Source organism: Chrysochloris asiatica, unplaced genomic scaffold (genome assembly GCF_000296735.1).
Source record: "Chrysochloris asiatica unplaced genomic scaffold, ChrAsi1.0 scaffold00027, whole genome shotgun sequence".
NCBI lineage: Eukaryota > Metazoa > Chordata > Mammalia > Afrosoricida > Chrysochloridae > Chrysochloris > Chrysochloris asiatica.
This window is the reverse complement of record NW_006408545.1, coordinates 20,191,799-20,205,299: the sequence shown is the minus strand read 5'-3', so window position 1 is coordinate 20,205,299 and position 13,501 is coordinate 20,191,799. Positions and strand designations below refer to the sequence as shown.

General features: G+C 41.7%; 1 protein-coding gene across 1 annotated transcript in view; it reads left to right on the top strand.

Moving 5' to 3' along the window:
- NR2E1 (nuclear receptor subfamily 2, group E, member 1) overlaps positions 1–2,850 on the top strand; it is a 31,096-nt gene extending 28,246 nt beyond the window's left edge. The window contains exon 9 of the mRNA XM_006839951.1: positions 1,381–2,850. Coding sequence (XP_006840014.1) covers positions 1,381–1,543 — 163 coding nt within the window. The 3' untranslated portion in view covers positions 1,544–2,850. The remainder of the gene's footprint in view (positions 1–1,380) is intronic.
- The last annotated feature ends 10,651 nt before the right edge of the window (positions 2,851–13,501 follow it).

Below are 13,501 nucleotides of genomic sequence, written 5' to 3'. Positions count from 1 at the left end.
CTTCAACATATATATGAGCAATTGATGATCTGTTCCTCAGTCATCCCTTGGCCTTGTTCTGACTGATGATGATTGAGCTTCTCCACCCAATGATTCCTGTCTACTCCATCTAGTGAGGTCCATATGTATGCTGCTGTCCAGTTGGTTGCACCTGATAGCGACCCGGTATAGGGATTCTGAGGCCATAAATCTTCACAGTAGCAGAAAACTTCATCTTCCTCCTGCAGGACAACTGGTGGACTCAAACTGCTGACCTTGTGGTTAGTAGTTCAACTCATAATCCACTATGCTACCAGGGTTCCTTGTGTATAGTTGCTGTTTATGTTGTTGAAAAGAAGGTTTTGCCATGGTCTTGTAAATTTCTACCATGACATCTCAGGGTCATTTTTATCACCAAGGTGATATTTTCCAACTCTTGATCTTTGTTTTCAAAGTTAGCATTCTAATCACCAGTAATTATAATGCAACTTGATTGTATGTTTGATCAATTTCCAACTGCACAAGTTGGTAAAGATCTTCAGTTTTTTTCATCTTTTGCATTAGTGGTTGGTGTGTAAATTTGAGTTAATAGTCATTTTGACTAGTCATCCTTGTAGACGTGCAGATATTATCCTATCATTGACAACACTGTATTTAGGATAGATCTTGAATTGTTCTTTTTGAGGGTGAATATGACATCATTCTACTTCAACTTTTCATTCCCAGCATAGTAGACCATATGACTGACCATCAGAATGTCCATTACCACTCCGTTTCAGTTCACTAATGCCTTGGATATCAATCTTTAATCTTTCTGCTTCATTTTTGATGACTCCGAATTTTTCTTGATTCGTACTTTGTACATTCCACATTCTAATTATTAATGGATGCTTGTAGCTATTTCTGATAGTTTTCAGTTGTGCCCCATCAGCAAATGAAGGTCCTCAAAGTTTTGTTCCATCTACATCATTTAAGACTGACTGACTTTACTTTGAGGAGTCAGATCTTTCTTACTCATATTTTGAGGACCTTCTAATCTGAGGGGGCTCATCTTTCGGCACTATATTAGACAATGTTTCACTGTTATCCATAAGGTTTACACCAGCCTGTTTTTTCAGAAGTAGATTGCCAGATCCTTCTTCCTAGTCTATCTTAGTGTGTAAGCTCTGCTGAAATCTGGCCACCATTGTTGACCCTGCTGATATTTAAAATATTGGTGGCATAGCTTCCAGCAGTACAGCAACACACAAGCCACCACAGTGTGACAAACAGACTGACCATGTGTTATTAAAAGTCCCAATTCTGGGAATTATATTGGATCTGATGTGTGTTCAAGTATAAGATATTAATTATTATTGGTAATAGACTCTGACCTTGCTCTCACGGCTTCTCATATTCCAGATATCCCACACAACCCTGTCGCTTCGGAAAACTCCTATTGCTTCTGCCAGCTTTACGTTCTATTAGCCCATCAACCATAGAAGAAGTGTTTTTCAAAAAAACCATTGGCAACGTGCCCATTACAAGACTGCTTTCAGATATGTACAAATCCAGTGATATCTAAGCTCATAAAGTACCCACTTTTCAGAATGGGATAGTATCAGATGGACTTCTACCCATGGAGAACAAGCCTCAACTAACAAACCTTTCAGGAAGCATAAGCCCTGGGAATGTGTAGCTTTCAGGGGGAAAAAATCCAATTGATACAAAACAAGTACAATAATTTTGACCTTCAGCATCCACCAGGGCAAGGCGGCCCAGAAGGAAAGGAGCAAAGGGATTATCTGAGCAGAGACCTCATGGCTGCCCTGCCCTGGGAGTGGAGTGGAGTTAGGGCTGCCACAGTCTGTGTCATTCTGCCTCTTACCTGGAAGACTGGGCTGAGCTACCAAAAGCTGAAACACAAGTAGTGCTTTCCTTTCCTTCCTGGCATATGAAGTTGGGGAACCAAACACATTGCTCTGTGTATAATGTCCTACAGCGGCCTTCAGAACGATCTCTTGTTGGAGCATTATCTTTTTCAATCATTTTAACATTTTATCAACAGTTTCTCTTCCTTTGTAATCATTAAGTGGCCTTCACAACTGAGTTAATAAGTGAAAAGTAGCTTATGCCGTGATTTGCTTTTGCCCTGTCTTCTTTTTTCTTTCCTTTTTCTTTCGTTCTTTCTTCCTCTTTTTAATACCATAGGCCAGGCAACCTTGTAAAAAGAATTGGTGGATGAACATCAGATTCTCACCAGGACTTCAAGTTGGATAACATCTCAAAAACAGAAGAGCTTTACTAAAAGAACCCAGTTGAGGGAGGATAAATAAACACAGCAAAACCAAATAGAGAACTGATGAGTGGTTGACTGAGGCAGATTGCTGTCCCATTAACATAGTGCTGAAACCAAAGGCAATGGGGGTCCAAACTCGTGGTTCGGAGAGTCACATCAGACAGTGAATGAACATGGACAGGATGCCAGAAGGATTAACCTGAACATTAACAGGTTTCTTGATTGGTCTATTGCTAACAATCCGAGACTCTTCAATGCCTTTCAGAAAACTCTGGTTTCTAGTAAAGCTTTGGTTATGTGCACATGCGTGTACACGCACACATACACACACACACACTGTCCACACTATAAGCTGCTCCTTTGGTATGAATCTATACTTATGGAAATGTAGAAACAAACATTTTAAAATAGCTGCTGTACTTCTCACATTTTGATTTATTAGGTACTAGCACTGAGGGGGAAAAAAATCAGCACTTGGACTATCATAGTATGAATAAAACTTTTCTTGTACAAAGTGAATTAACTGATTTGTGAAGTTAAAAGGTTGTACTCATTGTATTTACAAAGAATAAAAATATATTGAATTTAAATGAGCTTTGCCTGATTTCTTAGCCTACCTTCCTGGCTGGTCTCACTCATTAGATACAAGGTGGCGATGACAGCAGCTGGCATTAAATCGGAAGCTCAGAGCATTCCATCCTAGAGCCTGAAGAACTGAACTACAGAGGCAATTTCCTTTTTACAGTGAGTCCCATTTGTAAAATGATGAATAAAGGAATAAAATATAAGATCCCATGCTGTACAGCTCTCAAATGTAATTGCATCTGTTAGAAAAAATTGCCATGTGAGGAAGAACAAGGCCAATTAAGAGTCTTCATTTACTTCTCTGTTTCTAACTCTCTTGCCAACATTTCAGTGCTGACCAAGAACCTGAAATTATTTAGTGATCAGGAAAATAAAATGTGGAGAACTATATTGGTAAGTAAGATGTGGAAGGACATCCAGATGTTCTCAGAAAATCACAGGGCACTGGCCCCTAAGCCAGAGGCAGGTGGTGGAAATCAGAGGTGCCAAAGACTGGAGGCTGTGGGCTCTTCCTGGGCAGCAGTTCCTGCAAGGGTCTGGGACAAAGGCACAAGCAGCTCTTGGCTAAAATGACCTTGCAGGTTGTATGTGTGCAAGTTCTATCAACCATGTCCACAGAAAATGAAATGTTAGTCTTAAGGAAAAGTGGTATACTTAAAAATGTAACAAGAATGTTGATTGCAGTGCCTTCGTAGTTTTACTTAAATGTCGATCAACAGAGATTAAACACATTGCAGTTTGTGTCTACACTATAGACCAATAATTAAAGTGAATGGATGAGAGCCACTGTATCGACATGGGTAATCTGGAATATAATGTGTACAAGGGGCCTTCAAAAAACTCATTATCTTTTACATCCATTTCCTATGTGTTTTTGAAGCTCCTCATATGTGTGTGGAGGACAGGAGTGTCTAAACCCAGGGTACCTATAGTTTGGTTCTGTTTTTAAAGTTTTTAAAGGCATTGGTGGTCCAGTTATAGAACCCTTGTCTTCAATGGTGGAGATCTGGTTTTGATTTCTGGCCAGTGTGCCTCTTCAGAATCGCCACACATCTGTCAGTGGACACTGCATTACTACGATGCTTGTCTTAGCTTCTTAGTGATGGTTTAACAGAAATACCACAACTGGGTGGTTTTAATGAACATATAATTAGTTACTCACAGATTAAGAGGCTAAAAGTTGAATTTAGGGTACAAGCTCAAGGGGACAGCCTTCTCTGTCCACTCTGGGAAAAAATCCTTGTCTTGGCTTCTCTAGTACTCTTCTTGGAGTTCTTTGCAGATCTCCATATGGCATCTGTCTTTTCCCCATTCATATTCCCTTGCTTCTGTAGCTAACCTGGTCTTTCAGATCTCAAAAGTGACTGACTTACACTGACAGGGCCTCAGTAACACACCAAAGGAAACCCTATGCCCAAACAGGATTACATTCACATGTACAAGGAGTTCAGATTTACAACATATATTTTTGGAGACACAATCCAACCCATGATAATTGTTGAGCAGGTTTCAGAGGAGCTTCCAGACTAAGACAGACTAGGAAGACAAGCCTAGTGATCTCCTTCTGAAAATTAGTCAATGAAATCCCTATAGATTACAATGGTCAGATCTGTTACTGATCCTGGGACTGGGCAGCATTCTCTTCCATTGTGCATGGGACCTCCATGAGTTGGGCTGACTCAACTGTTACTAACCATACCAACATATAAACTTTTACCATCTATAAAACCATACTACCTAATGTTTATGGATATATAAATATATAGCAAAAACATTAAAAGAAGCATGTGTGTGATAAACACTCACCGCATGCTAACGGTTATTTCCAGGAAAGGACTGCATTGGTGAAGGGTACCAGGGACCTTCAAATGTTGCTGTAATATTTTATTTCTTGAGAGAAAAAATAATAATAACATGGAACATATTAAATAAATGTCAAGAGTTCATAAAACTAAATAATGAATCCAAGATTGCTCATTAATGTATTACTCAGGATTTGCTGCAATCATGCTGAATCCACCCCAGATTTTTATGACAGACACTTAATTCTGAATCCTGGGATTGTCTGTCAATCCTGACTCTGTAGGGCGTGGTTGAGATCAGCTGGGCTATAGACTAGGTTTAAATCTGCTCAGTGTTTTCCCATTTGAGACTAGTAACTTCCGGAAACAGACTCTTTTCATGTTAGAGTGCAGATATGCAAGATGGAGAGCTAAACCATGCAAGCACGTTTAAAGCTGCTGCTCACATCCCTTTTGCCCACTTTCTACTGAGAAAAGGGAGACACATGACCAAGCTCAATGTCAAGGGGGCAGGAAAGTATATCCTCTTTATTTTATATCCTTTTCATTTATAATGAAATTTATCACAATCATAATCTATTTAGAACATTATAATAAAATTACAAGGAGTTAAGATTCCTGTAACAAGTTACAGATTACTATCTCCCATTAGAATTGCTTTTGTTTTTGGCATCTCTGACATTATAAACAAGAAACAAACTCAGTTTTCAACATTTGAAAAAGCCCAGACTTAAAATCTCAGAGGCACTCTCTCCTGAGATTTTAGATGTAGATTTAGGATCAGCTTCTTTGGTTAGTGTAAGAACCTGACTGTCGTGTGGTATGTTTCAAAGCACCGTCACTTCTGGTTTCATGGCAGAGAAGGCATTTTTGCATGGGGGCAATGAGACATGCATTTATTCTAGCTCCCCCTTCAATTCCTGTTTCTCCTTGGGAAGGTTGCTTTTTAAGAATATAGTTTATAAGCTATGACAACTAGATATTGAGTCCTACATTTGTGTTTGAATTACTTTTAGTTGTTCTTTGACACAGAGAAAGAACAGGGACAGAATTTAATAACTGAACTGAGATTCCCAAATGATTTCCCTTATAGTTTAAAGTTTATAATCCAATCTAGGAACACAACAACGGAACCCATTGGCTAGAGATCTGCTCAGTGATTTACTCACTTGATCATTATAAAAATAGGAACAGTCTATTTTTATGCAACTTAATTTTTTGCGGTTCTCTCTTAATGGTACATGTGGATTGACCACATTCTTTTTAACATCTACCTTTCTACAGATGGACAACAGTTTATCCAAGGAATCTCCTATTGCTTGCAGTTTTTTACAACAATAAACTAAACTGTCAAGAGCCATCTTTCTATGTACACTTCTGTGAACTTGTGGGAGTATTTCTGTAGAATACATTCTTAGAAGTGGAGTTTCTGGGTCAAAGATTATATGCATTTTTAATTTTGATGGATATAGCCAAATGGCTCTTTAAAAGGGTTATATCAATTTGCATTCCTGCCAAGAGGATATGAGAGGGCCCATTTCATTGCTCAGAATTTAAAAGTGCTTAATCAGACACTGGCTTGATGAACACTTCAAAAGCTGTTAAAAAAATACAGAGAATGCATATATTTCTATTACAAATATGTCTCTGCTAAAATGGTTACTGGATTGACTCGGTAGGTTTCACCCTGTACACATGGTTAGAGCTTGGCGCCCCAAACTTTTCAGACGATGCCTCTGTGAACTTCGGGGTGCACCCATGTCATAATGAAGGTAGAGAGAAAATGGATAAATGAAAATGCAGAAGCAACGCAGCAAACATTTTCTGTTCCTGAGATGCTGCTCGAAGAATCTCAAGCCCCTCATTTTACAGTAACTTATAAACGCTTCTGGAAATGGAAGAACAAGGCTCTCTTTAACTGGATGACTCTAGTAGCTTTACCACAAGTGACTAATAATTTATTTTCTATATAGTCTGTTTTGTTTGAATCATGTGTTTAGATTTGGGGGTCTCACTTTGGAATACAAAGTGGCTTTTTCTTCCAAATATCACTGACCTGAATACAGTCCACTAGGAAGGGTCTTCAGAGCTTTCAGCTGCATGCTGTGAACTGGGTTCACTCAGCAATGTGGCAAGGGCAGGATGTTGCCACATATCCTGGGCATCTTCATGATGTACCACAGTGTTGCAACACTCATTTTGGGAAACCATGAGTGGGGTCAATGTACTGAGGAGGGCAAGGTGATAGATTTGATCTTTAGATGAGCCAGGTGACCTTATTCTGTCCAGGGCACTGGTACCCTCGTATCAGTCAATCATTACATACCAGGACGCTGAACAGGAGTTAGGAGAGGGTCAGACACTTCATCGGTTGGAGACCAGTGATGGTTCAATGGCAGAATCCTTCCCTTCCATGTGGGAGACCCAGGTACAATTCCTGATCGATACGTCTCACCTCAAGAGTAGCTACCACCGACATGTCAGTGGAGGCTTGTGTGTGGTTATGATGCTGAACACGTTTCAGTGGAGCATCTAGACTAAGACAGACCTGGAAGAAAAACCTGGCAACTACCTCTGGAAATCAACTAAGGAAAACCCTGTGGATCACAATGGTTCCAATTCCATTGTGCACGGGGCCACTATGAGTTTGGGTGACTCAACAGCACCTAACAACACCATCAAGGCTAGAAAACAGCTCACAGCCCTGTCCCACCTATCGTCAACCCAGAGCATCTTCGTCATACATGCAGAGATTACCCTAGCAGTGCACTTTGTGGAAGGAGCCAGGAGCATTGGCCAAGGTGAAGGGTTCCAGGTGTGACCACGCAATCTTGAGCAAACCAGTTAGTCTCTCTGCACCTAAGCGTTTTCATCTGTATAAAGAAGCAGGCGGCTCAGGTGTGTCGAATTTCTCTTTTTCTGTCCTCACATCTCATGGTTATTTTCCTCAAATGTGCCAGGAGACCACAAGACGAAATGTCCCTTGGCAATAAGAACTAATCAGATTAAACTCATTTCCAATCTGCTTCACCTTGGCTCCTTGCCAGAAGAATCCTTTCGTTTAGGAAAGCTTTCTGAGTCTTGGCTGGTCTGTGAATCACCTGGGGAGCTGTTAAAGCTCTCCATGCCCAATTACAACAGGATCTCTGGGGCGGGTCAGATTCCAGTACATGAGGAGGATGAGAAGCCCAGTGCAGGCCTTCAGTCAGGAAGCCTGGGTAGGGCATTCACCTTCAAGACCCAGGCTCCTCTGTGCCACTCATCCCTCACGCCTGCTTGCTCTCTCCCTACTTTCTGGTGACCTTTTAAAAAGTTAATTCTTCCCGGCTTGTCCTGTTCTGGCCTGTCACTGAACTCACCCCGCTGATTGTGGCACTTATGATTGAGAACCACTTCTGACCGCTTCCCTTTCCCCAGAAATTAACGTGATCATTAAGGCTTATAATTTCACTCACCAGTGCTATCAATCAAGGGGCTAGGAAACAGAGTTAAGGGTCCTTTTGTAATTGGCAGCAGCCTGTGATTCAGAGCCCAGCATCCAGGGTCTGTGGGGAGGCTGGGGGAGGGGAGGCTTGGGGTGGAAGATTTTGCCTCTTGGATTGACTTCCAAAGGTCTTTGTGTCCTGCTTCCCCAGGGGCTAGCCTGCTTCCCATTCTTCAGCTGCCCTGAATGTCAGTGTAAGGAAGTCAGTTCTTGCTGACGGCACTTTAGGCTTGTGTAGTGGTTACGAGTCAGGCTGATGACCTCAAGGTCAGCAGTTCGAAACTACCAGCCATTCCGCAGGAGAAAGATGAGTCTTTCTGCTCCCGTTAAGATTTGTTGTTGTTGTTGTCAGGTGCCATCGAGTCGGAACCGACTCATAGTGACCCCATGCACAGCAGAATGAAATAATGTCCGATCCTGGGCCAACCTCACTACTGCTGCCACCTGGCCAATCCATCTCATTGGGGGTCTTCCCCTTTTTCTCTGACCCTCCATCATACCAAGCATGATATCCTTCTCCAGCGACTGTTCCCTCCTGACAATATGTCCAAAGTATGAGAGATGAAGTTTGGCCATCTTGGCCTCTAAGGAGCACTCTGGCTGCACTACTTCCAAAACAGATGGTTGTTTTGGCAGCCCATGGCACTTTCAGTATTCTCATCCAACACCATAATGGAAAGGCATCAGTTCTTCTATGATCTTCCTTATTCACTGTCCAGCTTTCGTATCCATATGAGGTTATTGAAAATACCATGGCTTCGGTCAGGCGCACCTTAGTCCTCAAGCTGACAGCCTCAAGATTTACAGCCTCGGAAACCCTATTACAGTGTCGCTATGTGTCAGAACTGACTCCATGGCACACCACCACCACCACCACCACCCCAAATGCTCTGCAACAGAAAAGGTCTCTCTAGCATCCCTGGCCTTGGGAAGGCCAAGGGTCCTTTCACTGGGGACTCAGGTCTCATTGGGAAGAGGCTGTGGGTCCAGAATGTCAGTTCTGAAGTGAGATTGAAGCTGTCAGGCCCAAGGGAGTAAGGAATAACTCCTCCTACCCCATTGTTAAGAGATACCTTGGAGCCCCGCACACAATAGGTGAGCCCATACTAAACCCTTGGGGCAGGATCCCCTCTGTGCCTTCACAACCTAATATACCTTCCTGCTCAAAGGAAGGTGTGTGGTCAGAGTGGCCCTCGGACCAGTGTTGCGTTTTCCTTTCTTGGGAGGGGTGGACTGTCTGATTCTGTTTCTAACACAGGCTGCACCTAGTGGAATATGTTATATATCCATTCGTTGTTTAATACTGCTGAGTCAGTTCCAACTCATAGAGACCCCCTGTATAGGATTGCTGAGGAATGGTTGGTGAATTTGAACTGCTGACCTTGCGGTTCAAACCAACCCTGCAGTCCAGTGCTTATCCTATAGCACCACACCAGGTAGATGGTATTTGGATCAAAGGTGAAGAAATAGCCATTTTATTTCAAATACGGTATTATAATAACACTAAAAGTGACTTTATTTCCAAGACTATGGCCCTGAGACATCCCTTAAGTCTGTGGATCAACTTCAAGCCACACAATAGCTAGGTCTCTGAAGTGGATAATAGCCCAGGGAGAAAAGTACTCCTTAAAACAATCAGTCATAGAGATCAAAAGGGCAGCTTTTATCTAAAAACAAAGCTCAGAAGGCAGGAAGGGCCAGGAAAGAAGGATAAATAGAAATGGGGGACCCAGGGAGGAAGTGAGGCGAATGCTGTTCCAAATACTCTCCAAGGAAGGGATTTACAATCAATACATGAAACAAAATGGATTTATGTTTTTTTAAATGCCTTTCCATTTTGTTTGGTTATTTTTTTAGGTCGCATTGTAGGAAAATCTGGAAGAGAAAATATCATCTATAATTCCACCTTTCATTTTTGTCCAATTTTTCTAGTTCTTGTACATGCATCTATATATTCTAACACAAGGAGCCCTGGTAGCGCAGTGAGTTACAAGCTGGGCAGCTAACCACAAGGTCAGTGGCTCAAAACTCCCAGCTGCTCCGTGGGAGAAGGATGAGCTTTCTGATCCTGTAGTATTTAGGGCTTCAGAAACCCTATACAGGTTCACTATGAGTCAGAACCAACTCCACAGCACCTAACCACTGTAGTTGTAATCATAATGATATGGATTGAATTGTATCTTTCAAAAATATGTGTTGTAAATCCTAATCCTACCAGAGTCCTGGTGTGGCACAGTAGGATATGCATTGGACTGTTAACCACAAGTTGGCAGTTCAAACCTGCCAGCGGCTCCACAGAAATCCTATGCAGGGTCACCACGAGTCAAAACCTACTTGAAAGCATTACCAACCACAACATACCTGTGGTTGTAAAATTCTTAATCCCAATTGGGACTGAGTCTCCTTTGTTATGTTAATGAGGCAACATTAGTAGAGAATGTGTCTTAAATCAATTTCTTTTGAGATATAAAATCAGATTAAAGATGTTCTCCTATGTAAACCCACAAAATTCACAATAGAAACTTTTTTTTTTTAATGAGGGGGAAAAAATCAGATTAAGCAAGCAAGAACAAAGGGGAAGATACGTGGCCAAGGATCACTACGGAAGCTAAAAGAAGCTGAAAAGAAAAAAGGACCTTCCCCTAGAGCTGAAAAAGAGAGCCTTTTCCTAGAGCTGCTGCCATGAATTAGGACTTCTAGCTTCCTGCTATTGTTGTTAGGTTCTGTTGAGTTGGTTCTGACTCATAGTCATTCTATGCACAACAGAAGGAAAACTGCCCAGTCCTGCGCCTCCTCACAATCTTTGTTAAACTTGAGCCCGTTGCTGCTGCCACTGTTTCCAATCCGTCTTGTCAAGGGCCTTCCTCTTTTTCACTTACCCTCCACTTTGCCAAGCATGATGTCCTTCTTCAGGGATTGGTCCCTCCTGATAATTCGTCTTAAGTATGAGAGATGAAGTCTCACTATCTTGGCTTCTAAGGAGAATTCTGACTGTATTTCTTCCAATACAAGATTTGTTCTTCTAGAGGAAAAAAACAGTAATCTGATACAATTTGATGAACTTGACCTACACCTATGGATGCAGTAGCTCAAAAGAGGGAATGAATCTTTACAGCAAGGATCATACCCACCCCCTCGATACACAGGGTTGACAGGGATGAGCAACTTGGACATTAGCTACCCAAGATAGGGGGCCTACAAAGGCAAGAAATGACTGGCTTACAAGCTTTCAAGAGGGAGCCTAGATCTAGAGGGCGTGGAGGAAGGTAGAATCTCCAGTGAGTAGTATTCAATCTGTCTAGGCAGGGCTGATGAAAGGTAATGCAGATAGCGCTCATGTGGTACGATAGTGAATAATTGCTATCAGGACTGACTGTGAGGGTTGAAAATGTAAAGGTAGACATTTTGTAGCAAAAGGAAGGGAGTGGTTGACTTAGAAGTCTAGGAGCGGAGGTCCCTGGGACCATCAAGGGAGAAGAGCGGAGAGCAAGACCCTACCCAGAGAAACAGTGATGCCAGAGATGGAGGCTGAGGCGATGACGTGGAGAGATGGAGCAGCTGGGGACTCTAGACCCAGAGAGGGAGAGGGGCTGTGTGCTGACAACCAAGGGACAGACTTGTGGGGTATACCCTTTGGTTGGTTGATAATGAATGGAGGGGATTGTAATCATGGCAATGAAATGGTATACGATAGGATGATTGTAAACTATCACATAACTCACAATAAAACATTTAAAAAAAAATGATTTGTTCTTCTAGCAGTCCATGGTACTTTCAATTTTCTTCTTCAACACCATAAATGCGTCAATTCTTCCATCCTCCTCACTCTGAGAAAATCACATTCTGTCTCTAAAAGCCATCCACTTGTGGTATTTCTGTCATAACAGCACTAGATAATGAAGACATATAAAGATCACATTATTTTGCATTCCGATTAAGAACACTTTGTCAATAATACTTTTTTTTAGTAGTGATGAAGTCTTAAGGAGCCCTAATGGTGCAGGGGTTAAAGCACTTGTTTGCTAACAGAAACGTTGGCAGTTCAAATTCACCAGCTGCTCCTTGGGAGAATGATGTGGCAAGATAACAGCCTTGGAAACCCTCTGGGCAGTTCTACACTATTCTATACATTGACTCAGTGGTATATGTGTGTTTACATAAAAATTGTGTTATTGCTGTTGTTAAGTGCTGTCGAGTTGGTTCTGGCTCATAACAACCCTGTAAAGCATTTCCGAGGCTTTAAATCTCAGGAACTGGCAGGCTTGAACCATGGACTTTGTGGTTCATAGTCCAGTGCTGAAGTGTGCCATAATTTACTTATTGTTCTCTATTTAGATAATTGAGCTTTACAAAACTGCTTAATGAAATAACTTCACAGCCTTTGGAACAAATGTATAATGGTTGTCTGTTGTTGTTTTTAGGTGCCATCGTGTAGGTACAAACTCATAGCAACCCTATGCACAACAGAATGAAACACTTCCCTGTCCTGAGCCAATCTCACAATTTTTGCCACGCTTGAGCCAATCCATCTCACTGGGGGTCTTACTCTTTTTCTATGACCCTCCACCTTACCAAACATGATATCCTTCTCGAGTGACTGGTCCCTCCTGACAATATATCTGAAGATAAGAGATGAAGTTTGACCATCTTGGCCTCTTAGGAGCACTCTGACTGCACTTCTTCTAACACAGATCTGTTGGTTCTTTTGGCAGCCCATGGCACTTTCAATATTCTCCTCCAACACCATAACTCAAATGCATTAATTCTTCTATGGTCTTCCTTATTCACTGTCCAGCTTTTGCATGCATATGAGGTTATTGAAAATACCATGGCTTGGGTCAGGCTCACCTTAGTCCTGAAGCTGACATCTTTGCTCTTCAAAACTTTAAAAAGGTCTTGTGCAGCAAATTTGCCTAATGCAATACATCATTTGATTTTTTGGACTGTTGCTTCCATGAATGTTGACGGTTGATCCAAGATAAATGGAGTCCTTGACAAACTTCAATCTTTTCTCCATTGATAAGAATGTTGTTTATTGGTCCCATGGTAAGGATTTTTGTTTTCTTTACACTGAGATGCAATCCGTACCGAATGCTGTGGTCTTTGATCTTCATCAGTAAGTATTTTAAGTCCTCTTCAGTGATTGTTTAAAATTTAGATTCCTGGGTCCCACCTCCTGAGACTGGGATTCAGCAGATCTGATGTGGGGTCCAGACATCTATATTCGACAACCCTGATTAAGTTGATACCAGATCCATGCTTCCAGAAACATAGCCTTGAGGCTTGCCTTGATTGTTCTCTAGAGCCACTAAGGGTAGTGGTCACAGTTCCACCATGAAGACACCAAGAGAAATTCTTTTCATCTTTGGCTCT